Source organism: Cervus canadensis, chromosome 21, assembly GCF_019320065.1.
Source record: "Cervus canadensis isolate Bull #8, Minnesota chromosome 21, ASM1932006v1, whole genome shotgun sequence".
Lineage (NCBI taxonomy): Eukaryota > Metazoa > Chordata > Mammalia > Artiodactyla > Cervidae > Cervus > Cervus canadensis.
In genome coordinates, this window is record NC_057406.1 from 16,523,009 (window position 1) to 16,547,261 (window position 24,253).

Here is a 24,253-nt window from a genome sequence, read left to right on the forward strand (position 1 = left end):
TGGCTGAGTAATATTCCATGGTGTATATGTACCACAGCTCCCTTATCCATTCATCTGTTGATGGCCATCTAGGTTGATTTGATGTCCTGCCTATTATAAACAGTGCTGCGATGAACATTGGGGTGCACGTGTCTCTTTCAGATCTGGTTTCCTCGGTGTGTATGCCTAGGAGTGGGATTGCTGGGTCATATGGCAGTTCTATTTCCAGTTTTTTAAAGAATCTCCACACTGCTCTCCATAGTGGCTGTACTAGTTTGCATTCCCACCAATAGTGTAAGAGGGTTCCCTTTTCTCCACACCCTCTCCAGCATTTATTGCTTGTAGACTTTTGGATAGCAGCCATCCTGACTGGCGTGTAATGGTACCTCATTGTGGTCTTGATTTGCATTTCTCTGATAATGAGTGATGTTGAGCATCTTTTCATGTGTTTGTTAGCCATCTGTATGTCTTCTTTGGAGAAAAGTCTGTTTAGTTCTTTGGCCCGTTTTTTGATTGGGTCATTTATTTTTTCTGGATTTGAGCTGCAGGTGTTGCTTGTATATTTTTGTGATTAATCCTTTGTCTGTTGCTTCGTTTGCTATTATTTTCTCCCAATCTGAGAGCTGTCTTTTTGCCTTGCTTATAGGTTCCTTTGTTGTGCAAAAGCTTTTAAGTTTCATTAGGTCCCATTTGTTTAGTTTTGCTTTTATTTCCAATATTCTGGGAGGTGGGTCATAGAGGATCTTGCTGTTATTTATGTCAGAGAGTGTTTTGCCTATGTTCTCCTCTAGGAGTTTTATAGTTTCTGGTCTTACATTTAGATCTTTTATCCATTTTGAGTTTATTTTTGTGTATGGTGTTAGAAAGTGTTCTAGTTTCATTCTTTTACAAATGGTTGACCAGTTTTCCCAGCACCACTTGTTAAAGAGGTTGTTTTTTTTCCATTGTGTATCCTTGCCTCCTTTGTCAAAGATAAGGTGTCCATAGGTTCGTGGATTTATCTCTGGGCTTTCTATTCTGTTCCATTGATCTATATTTCTGTCTTTGTGCCAGTACCATACTGTCTTGATGACTGTGGCTTTGTAGTAGAGTCTGAGGACAGGCAGGTGGATTCCTCCAGTTCCATTCTTCTTTCTCAAGATTACTTTGGCTATTCGAGGTTTTTTGTATTTCCATACAAACTGTGAAATTATTTGTTCTAGTTCTGTGAAAAATACCGTTGGTAGCTTGATAGGGATTGTATTGAATCTATAGGTTGCTTTGGCCCATATACTCATTTTCACAATATTGATTCTTCCAATCCATGAACACAGTATATTTCTCCATCTGTTTGTGTCCTCTTTGATTTCTTTAATCAGTGTTTTATAGTTTTCTATGTATAAGTCTTTTGTTTCTTTAGGTAGATATATTCCTAAGTATTTTATTCTTTTTGTTGCAATGGTGAATGATATTGTTTCCTTAATGTCTCTTTCTGTTTTCTCATTGTTAGTGTATAGGAATGCAAGGGATTTCTGAGTGTTAATTTTATATCCTGCAACTTTACTATATTCATTGATTAGCTCTAGTAATTTTCTGGTAGAGTCTTTAGAGTTTTCTATGTAGAGGATCATGTCATCTGCAAACAGTGAGAGTTTCACTTCTTCTTTTCCTATCTGGATTCCTTTTACTTCTTTTTCTGCTCTGATTGCTGTGGCCAAAACTTCCAAAACTATGTTGAATAGCAGAAGTGAGAGTGGGCACCCTTGTCTTGTTCCTGATTTTAGGGAAATGTTTCAATTTTTCACCATTGAGGGTAATGCTTGCTGTGGGTTTGTCATATATAGCTTTTATTATGTTGAGGTATGTTCCTTCTATTCCTGCTTTCTGGAGAGTTTTAATCATAAATGGGTGTTGAATTTTGTCAAAGGCTTTCTCTGCATCTATTGAGATAATCATATGGTTTTTATCTTTCAATTTGTTAATGTGGTGTATTACATTGATTGATTTGTGGATATTAAAGAATCCTTGCATTCCTGGGATAAAGCCCACTTGGTCATGGTGTATGATTTTTTAAATATGTTGTTGGATTCTGTTTGCTAGAATTTTGTTAAGGATTTTTGCATCTCTGTTCATCAGTGATATTGGCCTGTAGTTTTCTTTTTTTGTGGCATCTTTGTCTGGTTTTGGAATTAGGGTGATGGTGGCCTCATAGAATGAGTTTGGAAGTTTACCTTCTTCTGCAATTTTCTGGAAGAGTTTGAGTAAGATAGGTGTTAGCTCTTCTCTACATTTTTGGTAGAATTCAGCTGTGAAGCCATCTGGTCCTGGGCTTTTGTTTGCTGGAAGATTTCTGATTACAGTTTTGATTTCCTTGCTTGTGATGGGTCTGTTAAGATCTTCTATTTCTTTCTGGTTCAGTTTTGGAAAGTTATACTTTTCTAAGAATTTGTCCATTTCTTCCAAGTTGTCCATTTTATTGGCATAGAGCTGCTCGTAGTAGTCTCTTATGATCCTTTGTATTTCAGTGTTGTCTGTTTTGATCTCTGCATGTTCATTTCTAATTTTGTTAATTTAGTTCTTCTCTTTTTGTTTCTTAATGAGTCTTGCTAACGGTTTGTCAATTCTGTTTATTTTTTCAAAAAACCAGCTTTTAGCTTTGTTGATTTTCGCTATGGTCTCTTTAGTTTCTTTTGCATTTATTTCAGCCCTAATTTTTAAGATTTCTTTCCTTCTACTAACCCTGGGGTTCTTCATTTCTTCCTTCTCTAGTTGCTTTAGGTGTAGAGTTAGATTATTTATTTGACTTTTTTCTTGTTTCTTGAGGTAAGCCTGTAATGTTATGAACCTTCCCCTTAGCACTGCTTTTACAGTGTCCCATAGGTTTTGGTTTGTTGTGTTTTCATTTTCATTCATTCCTATGCATATTTTGATTTCTTTTTTGATTTCTTCTATGATTTGTTGGTTATTCAGAAGCATGTTATTTAGCCTCCTTATGTTTGAATTTTTAATAATTTTTTTTCCTGTAATTGAGATCTAATCTTACTGCACTGTGGTCAGAAAAGATGACTGGAATGATTTCAATTTTTTGAATTTACCAAGACTAGATTTATGGCCCAGGATGTGATCTATTCTGGAGAAGGTTCCGTGTGCCCTTGAGAAAAAGGTGAAGTTGATTGTTTTGGGGTGAAATGTCCTATAGATATCAATTAGGTGTAGCTGGTCCATTGTGTCATTTAAAGTTTGTGTTTCCTTGTTAATTTTCTGTTTAGTTGATCTATCCATAGTTGTGAGTGGGGTATTAAAGTCTCCCACTATTATTGTGTTACTATTAATTTCCTCTTTCATACTCATTAGCGTTTGCCTTACATATTGCGGTGCTCCTATGTTGGGTGCATATATATTTTTAATTGTTATATCTTCTTCTTGGATTGATCCTTTGATCATTATGTAGTGTCCTTCTTTGTCTCTTTTCACAGCCTTTATTTGAAAGTCTATTTTATCTGATATAAGTATTGCAACTCCTGCTTTCTTTTGGTCTCCGTTTGCGTGGAATATTTTTTTCCAGCCCTTCACTTTTAGTCTGTATGTGTCCCTTGTTTTGAGGTGGGTCTCTTGTAGACAGCATATATAGGGGTCTTGTTTTTGTACCCATTCAGCGAGTCTTTGTCTTTTGGTTGGGGCATTCAACCCATTTACATTTAAGGTAATTATTGATAGGTATGGTCCCGTTGACATTTACTTTGTTGTTTTGGGTTCACGTTTATACAGCCTTTCTGTGTTTCCTGTCTAGAGAAGATCCTTTAGCATTTGTTGAAGAGCTGATTTGGTGGTGCTGAATTCTCTCAGCTTTTGGTTGTCTGTAAAGCTTTTGAATTCTCCTTCATATCTGAATGAGATCCTTGCTGGGTACAGTAATCTAGGTTGTAGGTTATTCTCTTTCATTACTTGAAGTATGTCCTGCCATTCCCTTCTGGCCTGGAGGGTTTCTATTGATAGATCAGGTGTTATCCTTATAGGAATCCCTTTGTGTGTTATTTGTTGTTTCTCCCTTGCTGCTTTTAATATTTGTTCTTTGTGCTTGATCTTTGTATAGACCATGGGGTCACAAAGAGTCAGACACGACTGAGCGACTTTTGCTTTTCAGTTATGATTGCTGTTGCTTTTGTAGATTCTTGGGTCTTGGATCATTTTCTTCTGTTTCTATTTTTATTCTAATGTAGGCATCAAGGAAGCATCAAGGTTCTAAATTTTCTTCTAAGCATCACTTTATTTTTAAGCCACCAGTTTTGATAGTATATAATTTCTTTTGTATTTTATTACCATAAAATGTTTCTTTTTCTCTGAATGTATTCTTTGTCTTATAGTCTGACTTTGTATGATATTAATATAGATGCTGTATACAGCTTTCTCTGACTTGTGTTTGCATAGTATATAATTTTTTACCTTTTTAATATGTTTCTGTGTTTATATTTAAACACACATATATTTATAGATAGTATATTGTTTTGTCTTATTTTATCTGGCCTGATCATCTTGTTGTTTATTTGGAGTAATTAAATTATTTACATTTAATGTAACTATTGATATAATTGGGTTTGTGTACTTGCCTGCTATTTGTTATATCTTTGTTCCTATTTTAATCTTTGAGTATATTTTATTATTTTATCTTAAAACTCTATTGGCTTATTAACCATATCAGATTTTTAGGTGATAATAATCTTGAATTATTTTTTTAAAATTTAAAATAATTTTTATTTATTTTTGGCTGTGCTGGGTCTTCACTGATGCATGGGTTTTTCTCTAGCTGCGGAGATCAGAGGCTACTCTCTAGTTGCAGTGCACAAGGTTCCCATTGCGGTGGCCTCGCTTGTTTTGGAGCACAGGCTCTAGGGTGCGCAAGCTTCAGTAGTCGTGGCCCCTGGGCTCTAGAGCACAGGCTCACTAGTTGTAATGCATCAGCTTAGTTGCTCCGTGGTATGTGGGATTTTCCTAGACCTGGGAAATGTTGCTAATATTTTGCCTTAAATCTTCTCATAGAGAATCAGCATTTAGCACAGTCTCTGCAGCTTTGAGAGGATCCTTGTTTTCATCTGCTGTCATCTCCCTTGAGCTTGAATAACTTTCTGAGGCAGTTTTGTGTAGTGTGGTGCCTGGTGGCCTCCAAGTCTATCATCTTTCATTGACCTGAAATCATTTTAATTTTCATTCAGTTTTGAAAAGTATTTTCATAGCTGATTCAGTTCTAGGGTAACAAATGCCCAACCCCAATACTTTAAGTATGTTTTTATATTGTCATCTGACTTTCATTGCCTCCAACAAAAAGTCAGTAAATAACACTTAACCTTTTGTTCCCTGTATATTATGTGTCAAATTTCCCTGGCTGCTCTTGAGATATTTTTGTTTCTTTGTTTACCACTGAATTTCAGTATTTACATTGTCATGTTTTCTGAGAATGATTTCATTACCTTGTTTGGGGTTTGTTTAGCTTTTCGAATCAGTGGATTTACAGTTTTCAAAAAATTTGGAAAAACTTCATTTATCTTTTCTTAGTATTTTTCCACACAGCCCTTATTTTGAATCTCCAAGTACACATATTTTATATATTTTTATGTTATCCACTACATGCCACTGTGTTTTCATTCATATTTTTCTGCCTTTTTGCTCTCTTTGGTTCAGTGTAGATAGTCTCTATTGCAGAGTTTTACTTCCCAATTCTTTCATTCCGCAATGTCTAGTCTCTTGTGTAATTAATCCAAATAATTTTCCATTCCAACACTATATTTTTTCAGTTTTAGAAGTCTCATGTGTTTATTTTTCCTAGTTTTCCTCCCTTTTTATTTTTATTCCTCATTACGCATATTGATATTAGTGGTTTAAAGATCTCTTCAGCCAGTTCAATCATTTCTATAATTTCTGAAGCTGATTTAAATAATTATTTTTAAAAATGTGTTATGGGTTACATTTTTCCCCTTTGGAAATTCTAATAATTTTTTTGGTTGGATGTTGGGCATCACTAAGCAGTCCTTTACCAGTAAGAACTTTAGAAATAAATAATCAGAATACATCTGAAAATCAGGGAATTGTACTTGTGAATCAAATAAAGTTTTTTCATTGGGTTATCTTCATTCTGTTCAAAATGTGTTCCTTTGATGACCAAATGATGAACTTTTATTTTGGTTTGTCTCCTTTAGTTTTAAAACTTCCCTGATCCCACCTTGCCTGCCATATGCCCCACCTACACCCTACTTCCTCAGCAGTAGCTATCCTTTCTGATTTTCTATTCCATTCATCTGTATCTTTTAAAATGGTGTTTGCTTGTATGAAGTGGGAGACATGAAAAAGGATAGCAGCATAAGTGGTAGATGGGAGAAGCAGAGGGTGATGTAATATGCTAACAACCTATTCAACAAGTGCTTCCCACAAATACATATTTTGTTCATATTAAGGCTTTTTCAACTTGGAACTCTCCAAATTATGGCTTGTTTGCTCTCTTCCTCCTCCTTCTCCTTCTTCTTCCTCCTTTTAGAATCGTCAAACATTCAACATGCCATCTTCTTTTGGAATTGTAAAACATCTATGAAAGAAATTAAAGACAATATGATCAATGGAAAGTCATTCTGTGCTTCTGGCCTGGAAGAATTAACATTGTTAAAATGTCTGTACTTGTCAAAGTGATCTACAGATTTAATGCAATTTCTATATAAATCCCAATGACATTCTTAATAGAAATAGAGAAATAGGAGTGTGTGGTTTAATTTTTGTATATTCATGAATGTCCTGTTTCCTTATCACTATTGAGTTTTAGTTCCATTCCACTATGGTAATGAAAGATACTTGGAATTATTTTAATACTTTTGAATTTGTTAAGAGCTATTTGTAACCTAGCCTGGAGAATATTCCATTTGTACTTGAGAAGAATGCATATCTTTCTGTGGTTAGAATTAGTACAATGATAGTATTAAAATCAATTAGCATTTTCTATGAGTCCTGTTTCAGAAGAAAAACCTTTAATAGGAGATGATCTGGAAACTCAGCTGCCTGGTAAGCTCCCCCTGAGAACACACACTCTACCAGGTTCTTTGACAAATCCTAGGATTTCAAGAGAGATGGCTGGGACTCTCTCTCTATGACTCTCTGAGTTTCCTTATTTCCTCTTCTTTCCCACTGAGGTCACTGAAGAAATCAATGGAATTTTTGCTATTGAGAAGACAAGATGTGATGACATAAACATGAATTAGTGATAGCATCTATAATTCTTCTCTGGAGCTGTCACCTGTCTACAGGTTGGCATCCCCTCATGGATCCAGCCTCAAGAATTTCCCTCATCCAAGTCACTTGAGGACTAGCTCCTGGGAGAGAAAACTGATCAGAATATTAGCCCCACAAGTCCCATGAAAGCTTTCTAAGCTTGTCTGGATGCTAGGTCTCTAATCTCATAGCTGACGTCCTTCTGGGTGGGTTCTGTTCTGCATATCTCTACTTTCAAGTGCCTGCATATTATACATTATCCTTGGATCTGTAGATCCTAGGTTGCTAAATGAGAAATTCACTTCTTCAACCAATGCTATTCAAGTGCCTGCATATTATACATTATCCTTGGATCTGTAGATCCTAGGTTGCTAAATGAGAAATTCACTTCTTCAACCAATGCTAAAAGATGTGTTTCCAGTATTCAGCCATTCCAGTGATCTGAACTGGGCTCTGTAGTTTCTAGGCTCCTAGACCAAGGAATTCAGATTTCTAACCAGTCTCAATGTGTATGTTCTTGGGATTCAGCCATTCCAAACTGACCTTGCAATCCTCCTGGATTTCTCTTTAGAAACCTGCTCAAGAAAATTCAATTATGATACTAACTGTCAAAGACTCTCTACATGTTCCACTTCTAAAAAGAAAAACTTTCACACCACGGTCTGTAATGTGCAGTTTCAAGTCAGTACCACGAACGTTCACTGGTTTTGTTGTTGTTTCCTCTTAGGATTTGCACGTCTGGCTGGAGGGGATGGACCCTGCTCAGGGCGAGTAGAAGGGCATTCTGGAGAAGCCTGGATCCCAGTGTCTGATGGGAACTTCACACTCCCGACTGCCCAGGTCATCTGTGCAGAGCTGGGGTGTGGCAAGGCTGTGTCTGTCCTGGGACACGTGCCCCTCAGAGAGTCCGATGGCCGGGTCTGGGCTGAAGAGTTCAGGTGTGAGGGGGAGGAGCCTGAGCTCCGGGTCTGCCCCAGAGTGCCCTGTCCAGGGGGCAGGTGTCACCACAGTGGAGCTGCTCAGGTTGTCTGTTCAGGTGAGATGCATGTCAGGCCTTTCATCTCTGTGAACACCCTGTTCATGTGATTTTGCTGAAACTCTGTCTTCTTCTACCAGCATACTCAGAAGTCCGGCTCATGACAAACGGCTCCTCTCAGTGTGAGGGGCAGGTGGAGATGAACTTTTCTGGACGATGGAGAGCGCTCTGTGCCTCCCACTGGAATCTGGCCAATGCCAATGTTGTCTGTCGTCAGCTTGGCTGTGGAGTTGCCGTCTCCACCCCCAGAGGACCACACTTGGTGGAAGAAGGGGATCATATATCCACAGTCCGATTTCACTGCTCGGGGGTGGAGTCCTTCCTGTGGAGTTGTCCTGTGACTGTCCTGGGTGGGCCTGACTGTTCCCATGGCAACACAGCCTCTGTGATCTGCTCAGGTAAGAGAGAGGGACAAGGGCTACTGGTACTCAGGATGCTCCTGGAGTGAAATGTCCCCAAGAGCAGAGAGTGAAGGAAAATGGACTTCAAAGTCAGATATTTTGTGGTGAAATATGGATCTTCTCATTGTTCCTTCATTTTTCAGGCCAGGGCAAGAAGTGTGAAGGGGAATAATATATTTTTAAGCAACATTGTTGCTTACACAAAACCATAGAAGACAATGTAGAAGCAGTAAGCATAGACCTCAGTATGAACCCCAATCCAGAGCAATAAAGAGAATGTCCCCAGCACCACAGTCACTGTTGCCTCCAGTAACTGTGTCCTCCCTCCTCGACAGTGAAAACCGCTTACCTAACTTCTTCTAGCATAGTGTTTTATCAATTTTTGAACTTTATATAAAATGATGCAGTATGTTGCATCTTTTGTATCTAATTTCTTAGACTCAAATTATGTTTGGGATTCAGTCATGATGTTGTATATTGTAGCACTTTATTTATTTTTTTTTATTACAGTATAGTATGACTTTGAATGATCACATGGTCATGTACTGATCAATTCTACTGACAGTATAAATCTGAGTTGTTTCCAGTTCTTGACTATTAGAAATATGATACTACAGCTTATCATGACAATGTCTTTGGATGCAAATATGTGTTACTTACTTTCCATGTTTAACCCTTGGTCTTTTCTTTTCTTTATTTAAATCAAATGGTGTCCTTTGATGAACTCATTTCTTAATCTTATGGAAACATAACTTGCCAACATTTTCCTGTACATTTAATGCTTCTTATACCCTTTAATACAGAATTTTTGCTTACTCCAAGATCATAAAAACATTCTCCAAGTGTTTGTTATCGAAATTTTATTATTTTTCTCTTGCATATAATTGTGCATTCCTTCTGGGATTGATATCAGTGTAAGATAAGGGTCAGGTTTCATATGGACATCCAATTGACTCAATCTTATTCTGAAAATATTCTTTTACCTACTTCAGAGACGCCTTCGTCATAAGCAGAAGGGCAAGTATGTCTGTCCTTTTTAAGACTCTATTCTGTTCCATGTTATCATTTGTCTATCCTCACACCAATACTGCATTTTCTTAATTATCATAACTTTGTCGTTGTTGTTGTTCAATCACTAAGTCATGTCTGACTCTTTGTGACCTCATGAACTACATTTCATCAGGCTTCCATGTCCTTCACTATCTCCCAGAGTTTCAAACTTTGTAGTAAGTCTTAATAATTTTAGTTTACAAGAGTTACTTTATATTAACTCCTCTAACTTTGTTGCTTTTCTTACCAACTGTGATGGTCATTCTTGGTTGCTTGTATTTTGTATGAATTTAGAAATCAGCTTGTCATTTTCACCAAAAGAAAAGCTTAAGGGCATTTTCATTGAGATTAGATTTTAAAATTTGAGAGGAGACAAAGAAATTTGAAGATGATTGACACTGACAATGTTGAGTTTTCCAAATCATTGACATAATACATCCCTCTGTTCAGTTAGATCTTGAATTTCTCTCAGAGATTTTGCCCATCTTCTACTAGGATTTCTCCTAGGTATTTTATTTTTGATGTTATGAGTATTTTTGTGAAAGTGTCCTGGCAAAGAATTCTCTTTGAGTTGTTTTCATCTTTTAATTTTTTAAATTGTGATGTCATTTGAGACAGTAAAATGTTGGGAAAGTAATATAAAAATTCCCTTATGACCTTTACCTGGGTTTCTAAATGTTAGCATCAATATTTTGCTTTAATCTCTCTGTGTGTGTGAGTGTCTTTCCTTCTCGATTCCCCTTCTGCCCCATTTCTTCCTGAATATGTAAAACCTTTCTGAATTAAGTTGAAGAAATGATGTTCCTTTACCTTTAGAACACTTCTAGGAGTTTCTTTACAGAACCAGAGTTCAGTCAAATCTTTAAATGACTTCAGCTCCAGGTGACATCTAATTGCAGCACTGAAAGACCCCACTGAAAGACTGCCAAACTGAGTTTTTTCCTGATCAATGACTCAAAATCATAAGCAAAATGAAGTATATATTCTTTTTCTTTAGCTAAAAGTTTTGCCTTTTCATATTGATCAAATTGCTAACATCCGTTGAATCACAGAAAAAGCAAGAGAATTCCAGAAAAACATCTTCTGCTTTATTGACTATGCCAAACCTTTGACTGTGTGGGTCATAACAAACTGTGGAAAATTCATAAAGAGATGGGAATACCAGACCACCTTACCTGCCTCCTGTATGCAGATCAAGAAGCAATAGTTAGAACTGGACATGGAAAAACAGACTGGTTCCAAACTGGGAAAGGAGTATGTCAAGGCTGTATGTTGTCATCCTGCTTATTTCACTTATATGCAGAGTACATCATGTGAAATGCTGGGCTGGATGAAGCATAAGCTGGAATCAAGCTTGCCGGGAGAGTCCCAAAGTCTGTTCTTGGGAGGGGGGAACGGGATGGGGAATACATGTAAATCCATGGCTAATTCATGTCAATGTATGACAAAAACCACTACAATATTCTAATTAGCCTTCAACTAATAAACATATATGAAGAAAAAAAAAGATTGCCAGGAGAAATATCAATAACCTCAGATATGCTGATGACACCACCTTTATGGCAGAAAGCAAAGAGAAGCTGAAGAGCCTCTTGATGAAAGTGAAAGAGGAGAGTGAAAAAGCTGGCTTAAAACTCAACATTCAAAAAACTAAGATCAAGGCATCCAGTCCCATCACTTCATGGCAAATAGATGGGGTAACAGTGGAAACAGTGGCTGACTTCATTTTTTTGGGCTCCAAAATCACTGCAGATGGTGACTGCAGCCAAGAAATTAAAAGACACTTACTCCTTGGAAGGAAAGTTATGACCCAACCTAGACAGCATATTAAAAAGCAGAGACATTACTTTGCCAACAAAGGTCTGTCTAGTGAAGGCTATGATTTTTTCCAGTAGTCATGTATGGATGTGAGAGTTGGAGTGTAAAGAAAGCTGAGCACTGAAGAATTGATGCTTTTGAACTGTGGTGTTTGAGAGGACTCTTGAGAGTCCCTTGGACTGCAAGGAGATCCAACCAGTCCACCCTAAAAGAGATCAGTCCTGGGTGTTCATTGGAAGGACTGATGAAGCTGAAACTCCAATACTTTGGCCACCTGATGTGAAGAGCTGACTCATTGGAAAAGACCCTGATGCTGGGAAAGATTGAGGGCAGGAGGAGAAGGGGCCGACAGAGGATGAGATGGTTGGATGGTATCACCGACTCAATGGGCATGGGTTTGGGTGCACTCCAGGAGTTAGTGATGGACCGGGAGAGTTTGCGTGCTGTGGTTCATGGGTTCGCAAAGAGTAGGACACTATTGAGCGACTGAACTGAACTGAACACAGCTTTCATCTTAGGCTCTATCACTAGGTCATTATTTCCCTTAATTCAGTTTCCTGTTCTTCAGCCCTTCCAGACTTCTGATCATTGTTGTTTCTTCAGGAAACCAGACCCAGGTGCTGCCCCAGTGCAACAACACCCTGTCTGAACCAGCAGGCGCTGCGGCCTCAGAGGAGAGGGCTCTCTACTGCTCAGGTGAGGGTCCCACAGGACAGAAGACCCTATTCATTCTCCAAGTCAACGCCACATTGTCCCTTTTCTCTCTCCTCAGACAGCAGACAGCTCCGCCTGCTGGACGGGGGCGGTCCCTGCGCCGGGAGAGTGGAGATCCTTGAGCAGGGCTCCTGGGGCACCATCTGTGATGACGGCTGGGACCTGGACGATGCCCGCGTGGTGTGCAGGCAGCTGGGCTGTGGAGACGCCCTCAATGCCACGGGGTCTGCCCACTTCGGGGCGGGATCAGGGCCCATCTGGCTGGACGACCTGAACTGCACAGGAAATGAGTCTCACGTGTGGAGGTGCCCTTCCCGAGGGTGGGGGCGGCATGACTGCAGACACAAGCAGGACGCGGGGGTCATCTGCTCAGGTCTGCGCTGCGCACTGTCCCCAGGCTGGGGGAGGGGTAGGGCCCTGGAGGACGGGGTCTGAGCTCTGAGGAGCGATGCTGAAAGGACCAGAGAAGGAGGCTTCCTCCCATGGAGCCGTGTTTCCAGCAGACGTGAAGACGAGGTACTCTCACTTCCTCCTGCAGCAGCTGAGGATCTGGTCCTTTCTTCCCCCAGTGTTTCCTGGCAGAGCCGTTTTTTTTTACAGTTTTTGTTGAAAGCAAGGCTCTCTCTCCAGTTACATACAAAAATTTTAAACCCACGGTACTAATTTCCGTTTGCTTCCCTAACAATTCACCAATTAGTGGTTTAAAACAGCATATATTTATTTCCTTACTCTTCTGTAGCTTAGATGTCCAGCAAGGATCTCACTGGGCTGGGATCAAGGCTTCAGCAGGGCTGCATCACTTCTGTGGCTCTGGGGGAGAATCTATTTCTTGTCTTTTCAATCTTCTAGATAAAAAAAAGAAAAAAGAAAGTTATTCACACAGTCGTGTCTGACTCTTTGCGATCTCATGGACTGTATCCTGCCCTGCCCCTCCGTCCATGGAATTCTCAAGCTCCTAGAAACCGCCTACATCCCTTGGTTCACAGCTCCCTTCATCCATTATCAGACCAGCAATGCTGCAGGCCTCCAAATATTATTGAGAGTCACATCTCTCTCTCTAGGCAGAGCTAAGAAATGTATTCCATGTTTAAGGATAGTGGGTCTAAGGATGTGCTTAGACTGGGCTGACATTGTTAATATAATATTTTAGCTTAATCTCACCGTCCCAAGGTCCTCTTCTTAATCACATCTGTAAATCCCTTTTGTCAGGTATGGTAACATATTCACAGGTTGCAGAGATTGGGATGTGGACATTTTGGGGTTAATTATTCTGCCTATCTCCCTAATATCCACATCACATCCCTTGACATACTCTTCAAAGTTTTGGTCAGGAAGCTGAATTCAGCTGCCCCTCCCTGATTAGCGCCCACACAGTTTGCTCTTCCTCTCAGTTCATATCCACTACACCATTGTGGTGGAAATAGAAGGAGAGACACAAATGGACAAAGTCAGTTAAAAGTGAGGCAATCTCAGTCTTGTCATCTAGTGGGTATCTCTTGAACAAGGTCAGAGATGAATGTTCACCATTTCTAGAAGAAAGGAAAACCTAAAACATCCAGCAAAGTTTTCATTGTGTCCTGTCTCCTCCCCTTTCAATCTTAGAGTTCCTGGCCCTCAGGATGGTGAGTGAGGACCAGCAGTGTGCTGGGTGGCTGGAAGTTTTCTACAACGGGACCTGGGGCAGTGTCTGCCGCAACCCCATGGAGGACATCACTGTGTCCATGATCTGCAGACAGCTTGGCTGTGGGGACAGTGGAACCCTCAACTCTTCTGTTGCTCTTAGAGAAGGTTCTAGACCCCAGTGGGTGGATGGAATCCGGTGTCGGAGAACTGACACCTCTCTCTGGCAGTGTCCTTCTGACCCTTGGAATTACACTTCATGTTCTCCAGAGGAGGAAGCCTACATCTCGTGTGCAGGTGACTTACTGTTTCTGTGTGTCTGTCCTAACCCTGTAGGATGCAGTGAGATTTGATATTTTAAAATCTAAGTGGTGCGTTTAATTTGGGTCCACAAAATGACATTAAGTGAAAATGTTAGTTGCTCAATCATGTCCGACTCTTTGTGTGTGCATGGACTATAGCCTGCCAAGCTCCTCTGTCCACGGAATTCTCCAGGCAAGAATACTGGAATGGGTTTCCATTCCCTTCTCCAGGGGATCATCCCAACCTAGGTATCGCAATTGAGTCTCCCGCACTGCAGTCAGATTCTTTACTGTCTAAGCCACCAGAGAAGCCTAAATGAGGTAAGGATGGAACTGATTTTATCTGCATATTCCAATCTTGTTTGTTAAAATTTTTAATTGAGATGTAATTCTTGTAACATTATATTAGTTCTAAGTGTAAAACATAGTGTTTATGTTTTTGTACATATTGGTAAATCATCACCACATGTACAGTAATATCCATCACCACATGTAGTTACAATTTTTTTTCTTATGATCCCACAAGTAAGAATTTGCATGCTGCAACTAAGACCCAGCGCAACCAAATAAATAATTAATTTTAAAAGAGTATTATTCTCTTCATAGTCTTGACATAAGAACATGCATCACATTTTTTTTTTTTTTTTAATTCACATTAGGGCTTCCCTGGTAGCTAAGCTGGTAAAGAATCCACCTACAATGCAGGAGACCCTGGTTTGATTCCTGGGTTGGGAAGATCCACTGGAGAAGGGATAGGCTACTCACCCCAATATTCTTGGGCTTCCCTGATGACTCAGCAGGTAAAGAATCTGCCTGCAATGTGGGAGACCTAGGTGCGATCCCTGGCTTGGGAAGACCCCTGGAGAAGGGAAAGGCTACCCACTCCAGTGTTCTTGCCTGGAGAATCCCAGGGATGGGGGAGCCTGGTGGGCTGCCGTCTACGGGGTCGCACAGAGTCGGACATGACTGAAGTGACTTAGCAGTAGCAGAGTGACTGTCACAAACACTATATACAAAAATATTATCTTCTTTTCTATATTATAGTTTTAAGATATCTTTCATGACAATATTTTTTTCTCTAGAATGCTTTAAAATTTTTTATTTATTTGTAGGAACTCTCTATAAACAAACATCACTTCAGTTCAGTCGCTCAGTTGTGTCAGCTTCAACATCAGTCCTTCCAATGAACACCCAGGACTGATCTCCTTTAAAATGGACTGGTTGGATCTCCCTGCAGTCCAAGGGACTCTCAAGCGTCTTCTCCAACACCACAGTTCAAAAGCATCAATTCTTCGGCACTCAGCTTTCTTTATAGTCGTCTTATAAAGAAACATCACTTACTCTTCCTTAAATATTTTTGTAAATATTTCCCCCATTTTTTGCATATATTTTAAAGGTTATATATGTGAATGGGGTTATGTTATCAAATCTATAATGGTTTACTTTTTTGACTTCTGCCTTTAATGAAATGTTTCATATGCCATTCTTAATCCCAAAATAACATTGAATCAAGTTTTATTTTCTGCAAATAATTTTACAGTTCCACTAAAGAATATTCAAAACCTAATTTTTTAAACCTAATTTTGAATTCATTTATTTATCTGAATTTATTTTATTATGTGTGATTGTGTAACATCATCACCAGATAACAATTATATTTTAGATATGTGATAGCTTCATCACAAAATAAAAACACATTGCTTCATGATTTCCTGGGTATGATGTCAAAAGTACAGGTAACAAAGCAAAAATAGACAAGTGGGAATATATCAAACTTAAAAAGCTTCTTCAAGCCAAAGGAAACATCAACAGAGTGAAAAAGCAAGCTAGCACTAATTATATAAGGTATTATTTTCCAAACAAATAAGGGAATCCTGCAACTCAAGAAAAAAAATCCAAAACCTAATAACTCAATTGAAAAATTGGCCAAGGGCTTGAATAGACATTTCTCTAAAGAAGACATACAAATGGCCAATGGGTATATGAAAAATGCTTGACATTGTCAATCATCAGGAAATGTAAATCAAAACCACAAAGAGACATCATCTCACACATGTCAGAATGACGTTTGTTTTTTTTTAAAGACACTTAAGTCTTGGCAAGGCTGTGGAGAAATTGACACTTTCTGTGTACTTATCCACATTAAATGTATAAATTGTATTAATAAAGCTATGCAATCCAGGGGTTAAATCTCTGGACTTTCACTGTCATGGGTCCAAGTTCAATCCCTGACCTGGGAACTAAGATCCCACGAGCCTCAACACAGCCAAAAAACAAACAAACAACAACACAAAAACTATGACCCAAAACTCTGTATGATTTACAGTGATGTCCCTTTTCATTCTTGGTATTGTTAACTTCCTTTACTCTCTGCTCTTCATTAGTATTGATCAGTGTTCATCAATTTTCAATGAGCCACGCTTAAAGGGTTTTCTATCTTATGCTTACCTTCTTTTCCATTCATTTTTGTTCCTTTTAAAATTAACCCCAACATTCTACAGCCTTTAGACTTTCTCATCTAGTTTCTTAACTGGAAGCTTACTTTTTTCACTTTCAGTCTTTCCTCTTCTCTAAATCTAGGGTATAAATTTCCCTTAGGCACTACTTGAGTTTCATTAGAAGAATTTATGATCATATCATTATTTTGTGTTTATTATCATTATTATCATATCTTCATTATCATTATTTCACAATATTTAGTAAATTTTAAATTTATTCCCAGACTTAGGTGTTTTTTGGAAGGAAGGGTGTTGCTGAATTTCCCAAAATAGGGATGGCTAACAATTTTTCTTATTAATTCTTAATTTTATTCCACTGTGGTCAGAGTAAATACTCTGTATGAATTCAAAGAGTGAAAGATTTTGTCCTATTATGTGGTCACTTTTGATAAATGCTCCTAGTGCATTTACAGTAATGTGAACTCTTGCACTGTTGGGTGCATTGCTCTTTGTGTTACTTAGTTAAATGTGCTGATCATGTTGTTGTACATCTACTGTATTCTTGGTTTTTTGTATGTTTGGTCTGTATGCTATTGAAAAAGATACAGTAATAATCCTCCATTTTGATTGTGATTTTGCCTATTTCTTCTTTTCATTCTGTCAAGTATATTTCAAAGCTATGTTCTGTTAACCTTTCTTGAATTTTGATGTCTATATCTTTATTAAGGGTGCATCTTATTATAATCATGAAAATTCCCTCTTTAATTCAGTTAGTGTTCAGTTCAGTTCAGTTCAGTTGCTCAGTCGTGTCCGACTCTTTGCGATGCTATGGACTGCAGCACCCCAGGCCACCCTGTCCATCACCAACTCCCAGAGTTTACCCAAACTCATGTCCATTGAGTCGGTGATGACATCCAGCAATCTCATCCTCTGTCGGCCCCTTCTCCTCCTGCCCCCAATCTTTTCCAGCTTCGGGGTCTTTTCAAATGAATCAGCTCTTCACATCAGGTGGCCAAAATATTGGAGTTTCAGCTTCAACATCAGTCCTTCCAGTGAACACTCAGGACTGATCTCCTTTAGGATGGATTGGTTGGATCTCCTTGCAGTCCAAGGGACTCTCAAGGGTCTTCTCCAACACCACAGTTCAAAAGCATCAATTCTTCAGTGCTCAGCTTTCTTTACAGTCCAACTCTCACATCCATACATGACTACTGGAAAAACCATAGCCTTGACTAGATGGACTTTTGTTGGCAAAGTAATGTCTCGGCTTTTTAATATGCTGTCTAGGTTGGTTATAACTTTCCTTCCAAGGAGGAGCAAGCATCTTTTAATTTCATGGCTGCAGTCACCATCTGCAGTGATTTTGGAGCCCCCCAAAATAAAGTCAGCCAATGTTTCCACTGTTTCCCCATCTCTTTGCCATGAAGTGATGGGACTGGATGCCATGATCTTAGTTTACTGAATGGTGAGCTTTAAGTCAACTTTTTCACTCTCCTCTTTCACTTTCATCAAGAGGCTTTTTAGTTCTTTTTCACTTTCTTCCATAAGGGTGGTGTCATCTGCATATCTGAGGTTATTGATATTTCTTCTGGCAATTTTGACTCCAGTTTGTGCTTCATCCAGCCCAGCATTTCTCACGAGGTATTCTTTACATAAGTTAAATAAGCAGGATGACAATATAAAGCCTTGATGTACTCCTTTTCTTATTTGGAACCAGTCTGTTGTTCCATGTCCAGTTCTAACTGTTGCTTCCTGACCTGCATACAGGTTTCTCAAGAGGCAGGTCAGGTGGTCTGGTATGCCCATCTCTTTCAGAATTTTCCACAGTTTATTGTGATCCACACAGTCAAAGGCTTTGGCATAGTCAACAAAGCAGAAGTGGATGTTTTTCTGGAACTCTCTTGCTTTTCCGATGATCCAGTGGATGTTGGCAATTTGATCTCTGGTTTCTCTGCCTTTTCTAAAACCAGCTTGAAGTTCATGGTTCACACATTGCTGAAGCCTGCCTTGGAGAATTTTGAGCATTACTTTACTAGCGTGTGAGATGAGTGCAATTGTGTGGTAGTTTGAGCATTCTTTGGCATTGCCTTTCTTTGGGATTGGAATGAAAACTGACCTTTTCCAGTCCTGTGGCCACTGCTGAGATTTCCCAAATTTGCTGACACATTGTGTGCAGCACTTTCACAGCATCATCTTTTAGGATTTGAAATAGCTCAACTGCAATTTGATCAAGTCTGCTAGCTTTGTTTATAGTGATGCTTCCTAAGGCCCACTTGACTTCACATTCCAGGATGTCTGGCTCTAGGTGAGTGATCACACCATTGTGATTGTCTGGGTCGTGAAGATCTTTTTTGTACAGTTCTTCTCTGTATTCTTGCCACCTCTTCTAATATCTTCTGCTTCTGTTATGTCCCTACCATTTCTGTCCTTTATTGAGCTCATCTTTGCATGAAATGTTCCCTTGCTATCTCTAATTTTCTTGAAGCGATCTCTAGTCGTTCCCATTCTATTGTTTTCCTCTATTTCTTTGCACTGATCACTGAGAAAGGCTTTCTTATCTCTCCCTGCTATCTTTGGAACTCTGAATTCAAATAGGTATATCTTTCCTTTTCTCCTTTGCTTTTTGCTTCTCTTCCTTTCACAGCTATTTGTAAGGCCTCTTTTCACAGCCATTTTGCTTTTTTGCATTTCTTTTTCTTGGATGGTCTTGATTCCTGTCTCCTGTACAATGTCACAAACCTCCATCCATAATTCATCAGGTACTCTATCAGATCTAGTCCCTTAAATCTGTTTCTCACTTCCACTGTATAGGCATAAGGGATTTGATTTAGGTCATACCTGAATGGTCTAGTGGTTTCCCCCACTTTCTTCAATTTAAGTCTGAATTTGGCAATAAGGAGTTCATGATCTGAGCCACAGTCAGCTCCTGGTCTTGTTTTTGCTGACTGTCTAGAGCTTCTCCATCTTTGGCTGCAAAGAATATAATCTATCTGATTTCGGTGTCGGCCATCTGGTGATGTCAATGTGTAGAGTCTTCTCTTGTGTTGTTGGAAGAGGGTGTTTGCTATGATCAGTGTGGTCTCTTGGCAAAACTCTATTAGCCTTTGCCTTACTTCATTCTGTACTCCAAGGTCAAATTTGCCTGTTACTCCAGGTGTTTCTTGACTTTGTACTTTTGCATTGCAGTCCCCTATAATGAAAAGGACATCTTTTTGGGGTGTTAGTTCTAAAAGGTCATGTAGGTCTTCATAGAACCATTCAACTTCAGCTTCTTCAGCATTACTGGTTGGGGCATAGACTTGGGTTACCGTGATATTAAATGGTTTGCCTTGGAAATGAACAGAGATCATTCTGTTGTGTTTGAGATTGCATCCAAGTACTGCATTTTGGACTCTTTTGTTGACTATGAGGGCTACTCCTTTTCTTCTAAGGGATTCTTGCCCACAGCAGTAGATACAATGGCCATCTGAGTTAAATTCACCCATTCCAGTCCTTTTTAGTTCACCGATTCCTAGAATGGTGATGTTCACTCTTGCCATCTCCTGTTTGACTACTTCCAATTTCCCTTCATTCATGGACCTAACATTCCAGGTTCCTATGCAATATTGCTCGTTACACCATTGGACCTTGCTTCTATCACCATTTACATTCAGAAGTGGGTGTTGTTTTTGCCTTGGCTTTGTACCTTCATTCTCTCTGTAGTTATTTCTCCACTGATCTCCAGTAGCATATTGGGCACCTACTGACCCGGGGAGTTCATCTTTCAGTGTTCTATCATTTTGCCTTTTCATTCTGCTCATGGTGTTCTCAAGGCAAGAATACTGCAGTGGTTCGCCATTCCCTTCTCCCGTGGACCACATTCTGTCCGACCTCTCCACCATGGCCCATCTGTCTTGGGTGGCCCCACACGGCATGGCCTAGTTTCACTGCATTAGACAGGCTGAGGTCCTGTAATCAGATCGGCTGGTTGTCTGTGGTTGTGGTTTCAGTCCGTCTGCCCCGACGCCCTCCCTCAGCACTACTCTCCAGTCGTGTATCTTTTCTAGAGTCTGCTTCCTGGGACACTGATCAAGCTACTCCAGTTTTCTTACAGCTAGTACATTTCCCCATCATTTTACTTTCAAACTTTCTTTGTTTTCATAACATAAAGTGATCATTTTGCCAATAACGTTCGTGTCAGTTTTGTTTTATCTTATTCCATTTACTGTAAATGCAATTACTGATATTGATGTGTTGGTATCTGCCATTTGTTTTTAATTGATCCACAGGCTTTATGTTCCTCTTTCTCCCCACTTTTTTTTCTTCCTTTAGTATCAATAAATGTGTTATTATTCCAGAATTCCCTTTTTCCTCTTGATTTTCAGCAACTTTACTAGGAGTGGCGGTTTTCATACTCTTCCATTTATATTTTTAAAATATTCTCTATCATTATATCTTCAAATATGACTTCTGTAGTTCTGTCTCTCTGTCTCTGTATCTCTTCTCTCTCTCCTACTCTTTCTTTTCCTTCTCATCTCTCATCTTTAGGACTCCTCTAAATCACTATATTCTATGTTCTATCTAAAATTCGTTTGACTTATTCATTCACTTTTTAATCCTAGATATTTTATTTTAGGTTGGCAATGGTTCCATTGCTATTTTTATTTGTTTATGACTATTTGTTAATTTTTTTCATCTTTTTACCTGTATATTCTCTCCTTCTCTCTTTTCCCCTAAATACACTTATCATAGTTAAAATCCTTATGCATTTCTCTCATGTGTGTCTCTGCATTCTCTTATCTCTTTTTTTCACTTTGGTCATTTGTCATGTTATACTAACATGTCAAATATCATGTCATTTTTTATTGAATGCTATAAATTATATGTGAAAAAGTAAGATACTCCTGATACATTTTCTAACACCTGAAAGGATTTACCCTTTGTCTTGCTAGACAGGTAGAGGGGCGGGGTGTGTATCACTCAGACATCTAAATATAACCTAAAACTGAGCTGTAACAAGTGTAGGTTGCAGTTTTGGTAGCACTCAGTCCACGTCTGATTTCTCTGTCCCTATGACATGGACTTTCAGAGATTTCAGTTCAGTGCCTGGATTCTTTGATAGCTCAGTACCCAAGAGAATGAGAAAGACTCTACTTTCCAAGTCTTTTTATATAGTTCTTTAGCCTCCTGTCCTTCATAGCTTGTATACTGGGCAGATATTTGAGGAGAAAACATGCTGTGTGAGAGAGGCTCTCAAGACTCTAATTTTGTCACTTCAGCACCAGGTAACTCCCAAATTATGCTGGCTTCCTGTCACAACAATAGTCCTCTGCTTGCCCAAGCTCAGATTCTGGATCATTAAATTATGCAATGAATTGGCAAATTCCCAGAGAAAAAGAAGCTATAGATCCTTGGCTAACGTTGAAATAGTCTCCACTCTTTAGAATTTTAGCATATTTAGTCCATGTTGTGTCAACAAATGCTGAATGCATTTACTGTTTCTTAAAAAACATTTTCCAGCTTTTAAAGTTGTATTCAGCAAGACCCAGCAAAACACATTGGCCTGCTGTGAACTCTTCCATTCTCCATGGAAGTGGAAAATTTAGGTTTAATTCTTTCCTTCATCATTTACTTAAAGTGCAACACTGATAGACTTTCTTCAACCTTTCTTTACATCACTTTTATGTATAAAAGGAGAGGAGAATACAGTGAACCTGTTAATGTTATTTGTTCAAGGGCTTGCAGGAATGTAACCTATTTCTGCTCTGTGATAGAACTAGAAGGGCTTCGCCGGTGGCTCAGCTGTGAAGAATCCACCTGCAATGCAGGAGACACTGGTTAGATTGCTGGGCCAGGAAGATCCCCTGGAGGTTGGCATGGCAACCCACTTCAGTATTCTTGCCTGGAGAATCCCATGGGCAGAGGAGCCTGGTAGGCTACAGTTCATAGGGTCTTACAGAGTTGAACATGACTGAAGTGACTAAGCAAACATACACACTATTTCCCCCTAAAGATCACATAACTCCAAAATTTGAATAATAAAGATTCTTGATACAAAGTCCAAGGAGGGATTATATTTTTTTGGGAGAAGAAGCAACATTCTATGATTCCCAGTGGAATCTGGCCAGTGTCAATGATATCATCTCTCATGCAAAGTTCTTCAGTCTACTCAAAGAGATCACATTGTTTGCAAGTAAGTATCCAGATCTGAAGTCTGAAGCTTAGAACTGCAAATGAAATATTCTGGGGTAAACCAAGATATTACAGAATCCATTTGTTTTTCAGTTCTGAATGACTGCACCAGGGAGAAGGATTCTAATGGTAGAGGATTCATGATTGCTATCTGAGGCATCTGATAAGGCCAGTTCCTGATTCCACTCCCTTTAATCAACCCCTTTAACTCTTAGGTCAACGGCGTCAAAATGTGTGTGCTTTGAAAGGAATCCATCCAGCTGTCAGCTCATTCCTGTGACTCTGAACTCATTTAACTGCTCCCAGTAGAGACACTAACATTTCCTGTAAATCTTTCTCTGATGCTGTGCAGAACTACAGATCAGAACGTTAACTCTGATAGGACCTCATACCACCTTCTGTCTCAGACTACTCACTAGAGTGTTTTCAACTTAATATTTCCTGTTTTATTTTCTTCCTATTTTTCAACCTTATTATTCTCTTGCCACTGGTATAAAAAACCAGACCCAGCTGCTGCCCCAGTGCAACGACTCCGTGTCTGAAGCAGCAGGGTCGGCAGCCTCGGAGGAGAGCGCCCCCTACTGATCGGGTGTGGGTCCTACAGGACAGAAGACCCTTCTCAGCCCCTGGCGTCATCACTCCATCGTTCCATTTCTCTCTGCTCAGACAGCAGACAGCTCCGCCTGGTGGACGGAGGTGGTCCCTGCGCCGGGAGAGTGGAGATCCTTGACCAGGGCTCCTGGGGCACCATCTGTGATGACCGTTGGGACGTGGACGACGCCCGCGTGGTGTGCAGGCAGCTGGGCTGTGGAGAAGCCCTGGATGCCACTGCCTTTTCTTACTTCGGGGCGGGATCAGGGCCCATCTGGCTGGATGAAGTGAACTGCAGAGGAGAGGAGTCCCAAGTGTGGAGGTGCCCTTCCTGGGGATGGCGGCAACACAACTGCGATCATCAGGAAGATGCAGGAGTCATCTGCTCAGGTATGGTCAGTTCTTTGTCCACCGGCTGAGAAAATGGAAAGTTCCAAGAGAGCTGGTGTCTGGTCAGCAGGGCAATAGGAGATAGGTGGGCTGGATGGGACTGAGGCACCTCCCCATCCTCCCTGAGTGCACTGTGGCTGTGAGTGATGAGCTTCATTTACTTTCCTCTTATAAATCTCTGCTATTCTTTTCTTCTCCAGTGGACTTACCTGACACTGAAGTACCTTTATTTATTCTCCCAATTAAAATAAATCCTCATAATTTTTTTTTCATAATTCACTTTTTGTGAGAGTGAAACATTTGCTAACTGCCACTTACACATTCTCTTGCACAGGGAGGCTATGAGAAGGAGTGACAAAAATGAGGATGTACTTTCCTGGGTGGAGTTGTTTCTGTACAAACAATGTGAGACATTATTTTGCACTAGGCTAGTAGGAGTGGAGGCTACTCTTACTATAGGAGGATATCATTTACATATATAGAGGTGATCCCTAAAGGGATATCATTTAACAAATC

At 39.6% G+C, this 24,253-nt stretch overlaps 1 protein-coding gene across 1 annotated transcript in view; it reads left to right on the top strand.

Annotated features, from left to right (window-relative positions):
* Nucleotides 1-24,253, top strand: part of LOC122423126 — a 113,784-nt gene that overhangs the window by 61,516 nt on the left and 28,015 nt on the right. The window contains 7 exon segments of the mRNA XM_043439906.1: nucleotides 7,934-8,242; nucleotides 8,323-8,447; nucleotides 12,115-12,598; nucleotides 13,828-14,142; nucleotides 15,260-15,309; nucleotides 22,972-22,988; nucleotides 23,301-23,737. Coding sequence (XP_043295841.1) covers nucleotides 7,934-8,242; nucleotides 8,323-8,447; nucleotides 12,115-12,598; nucleotides 13,828-14,142; nucleotides 15,260-15,309; nucleotides 22,972-22,988; nucleotides 23,301-23,737 — 1,737 coding nt within the window.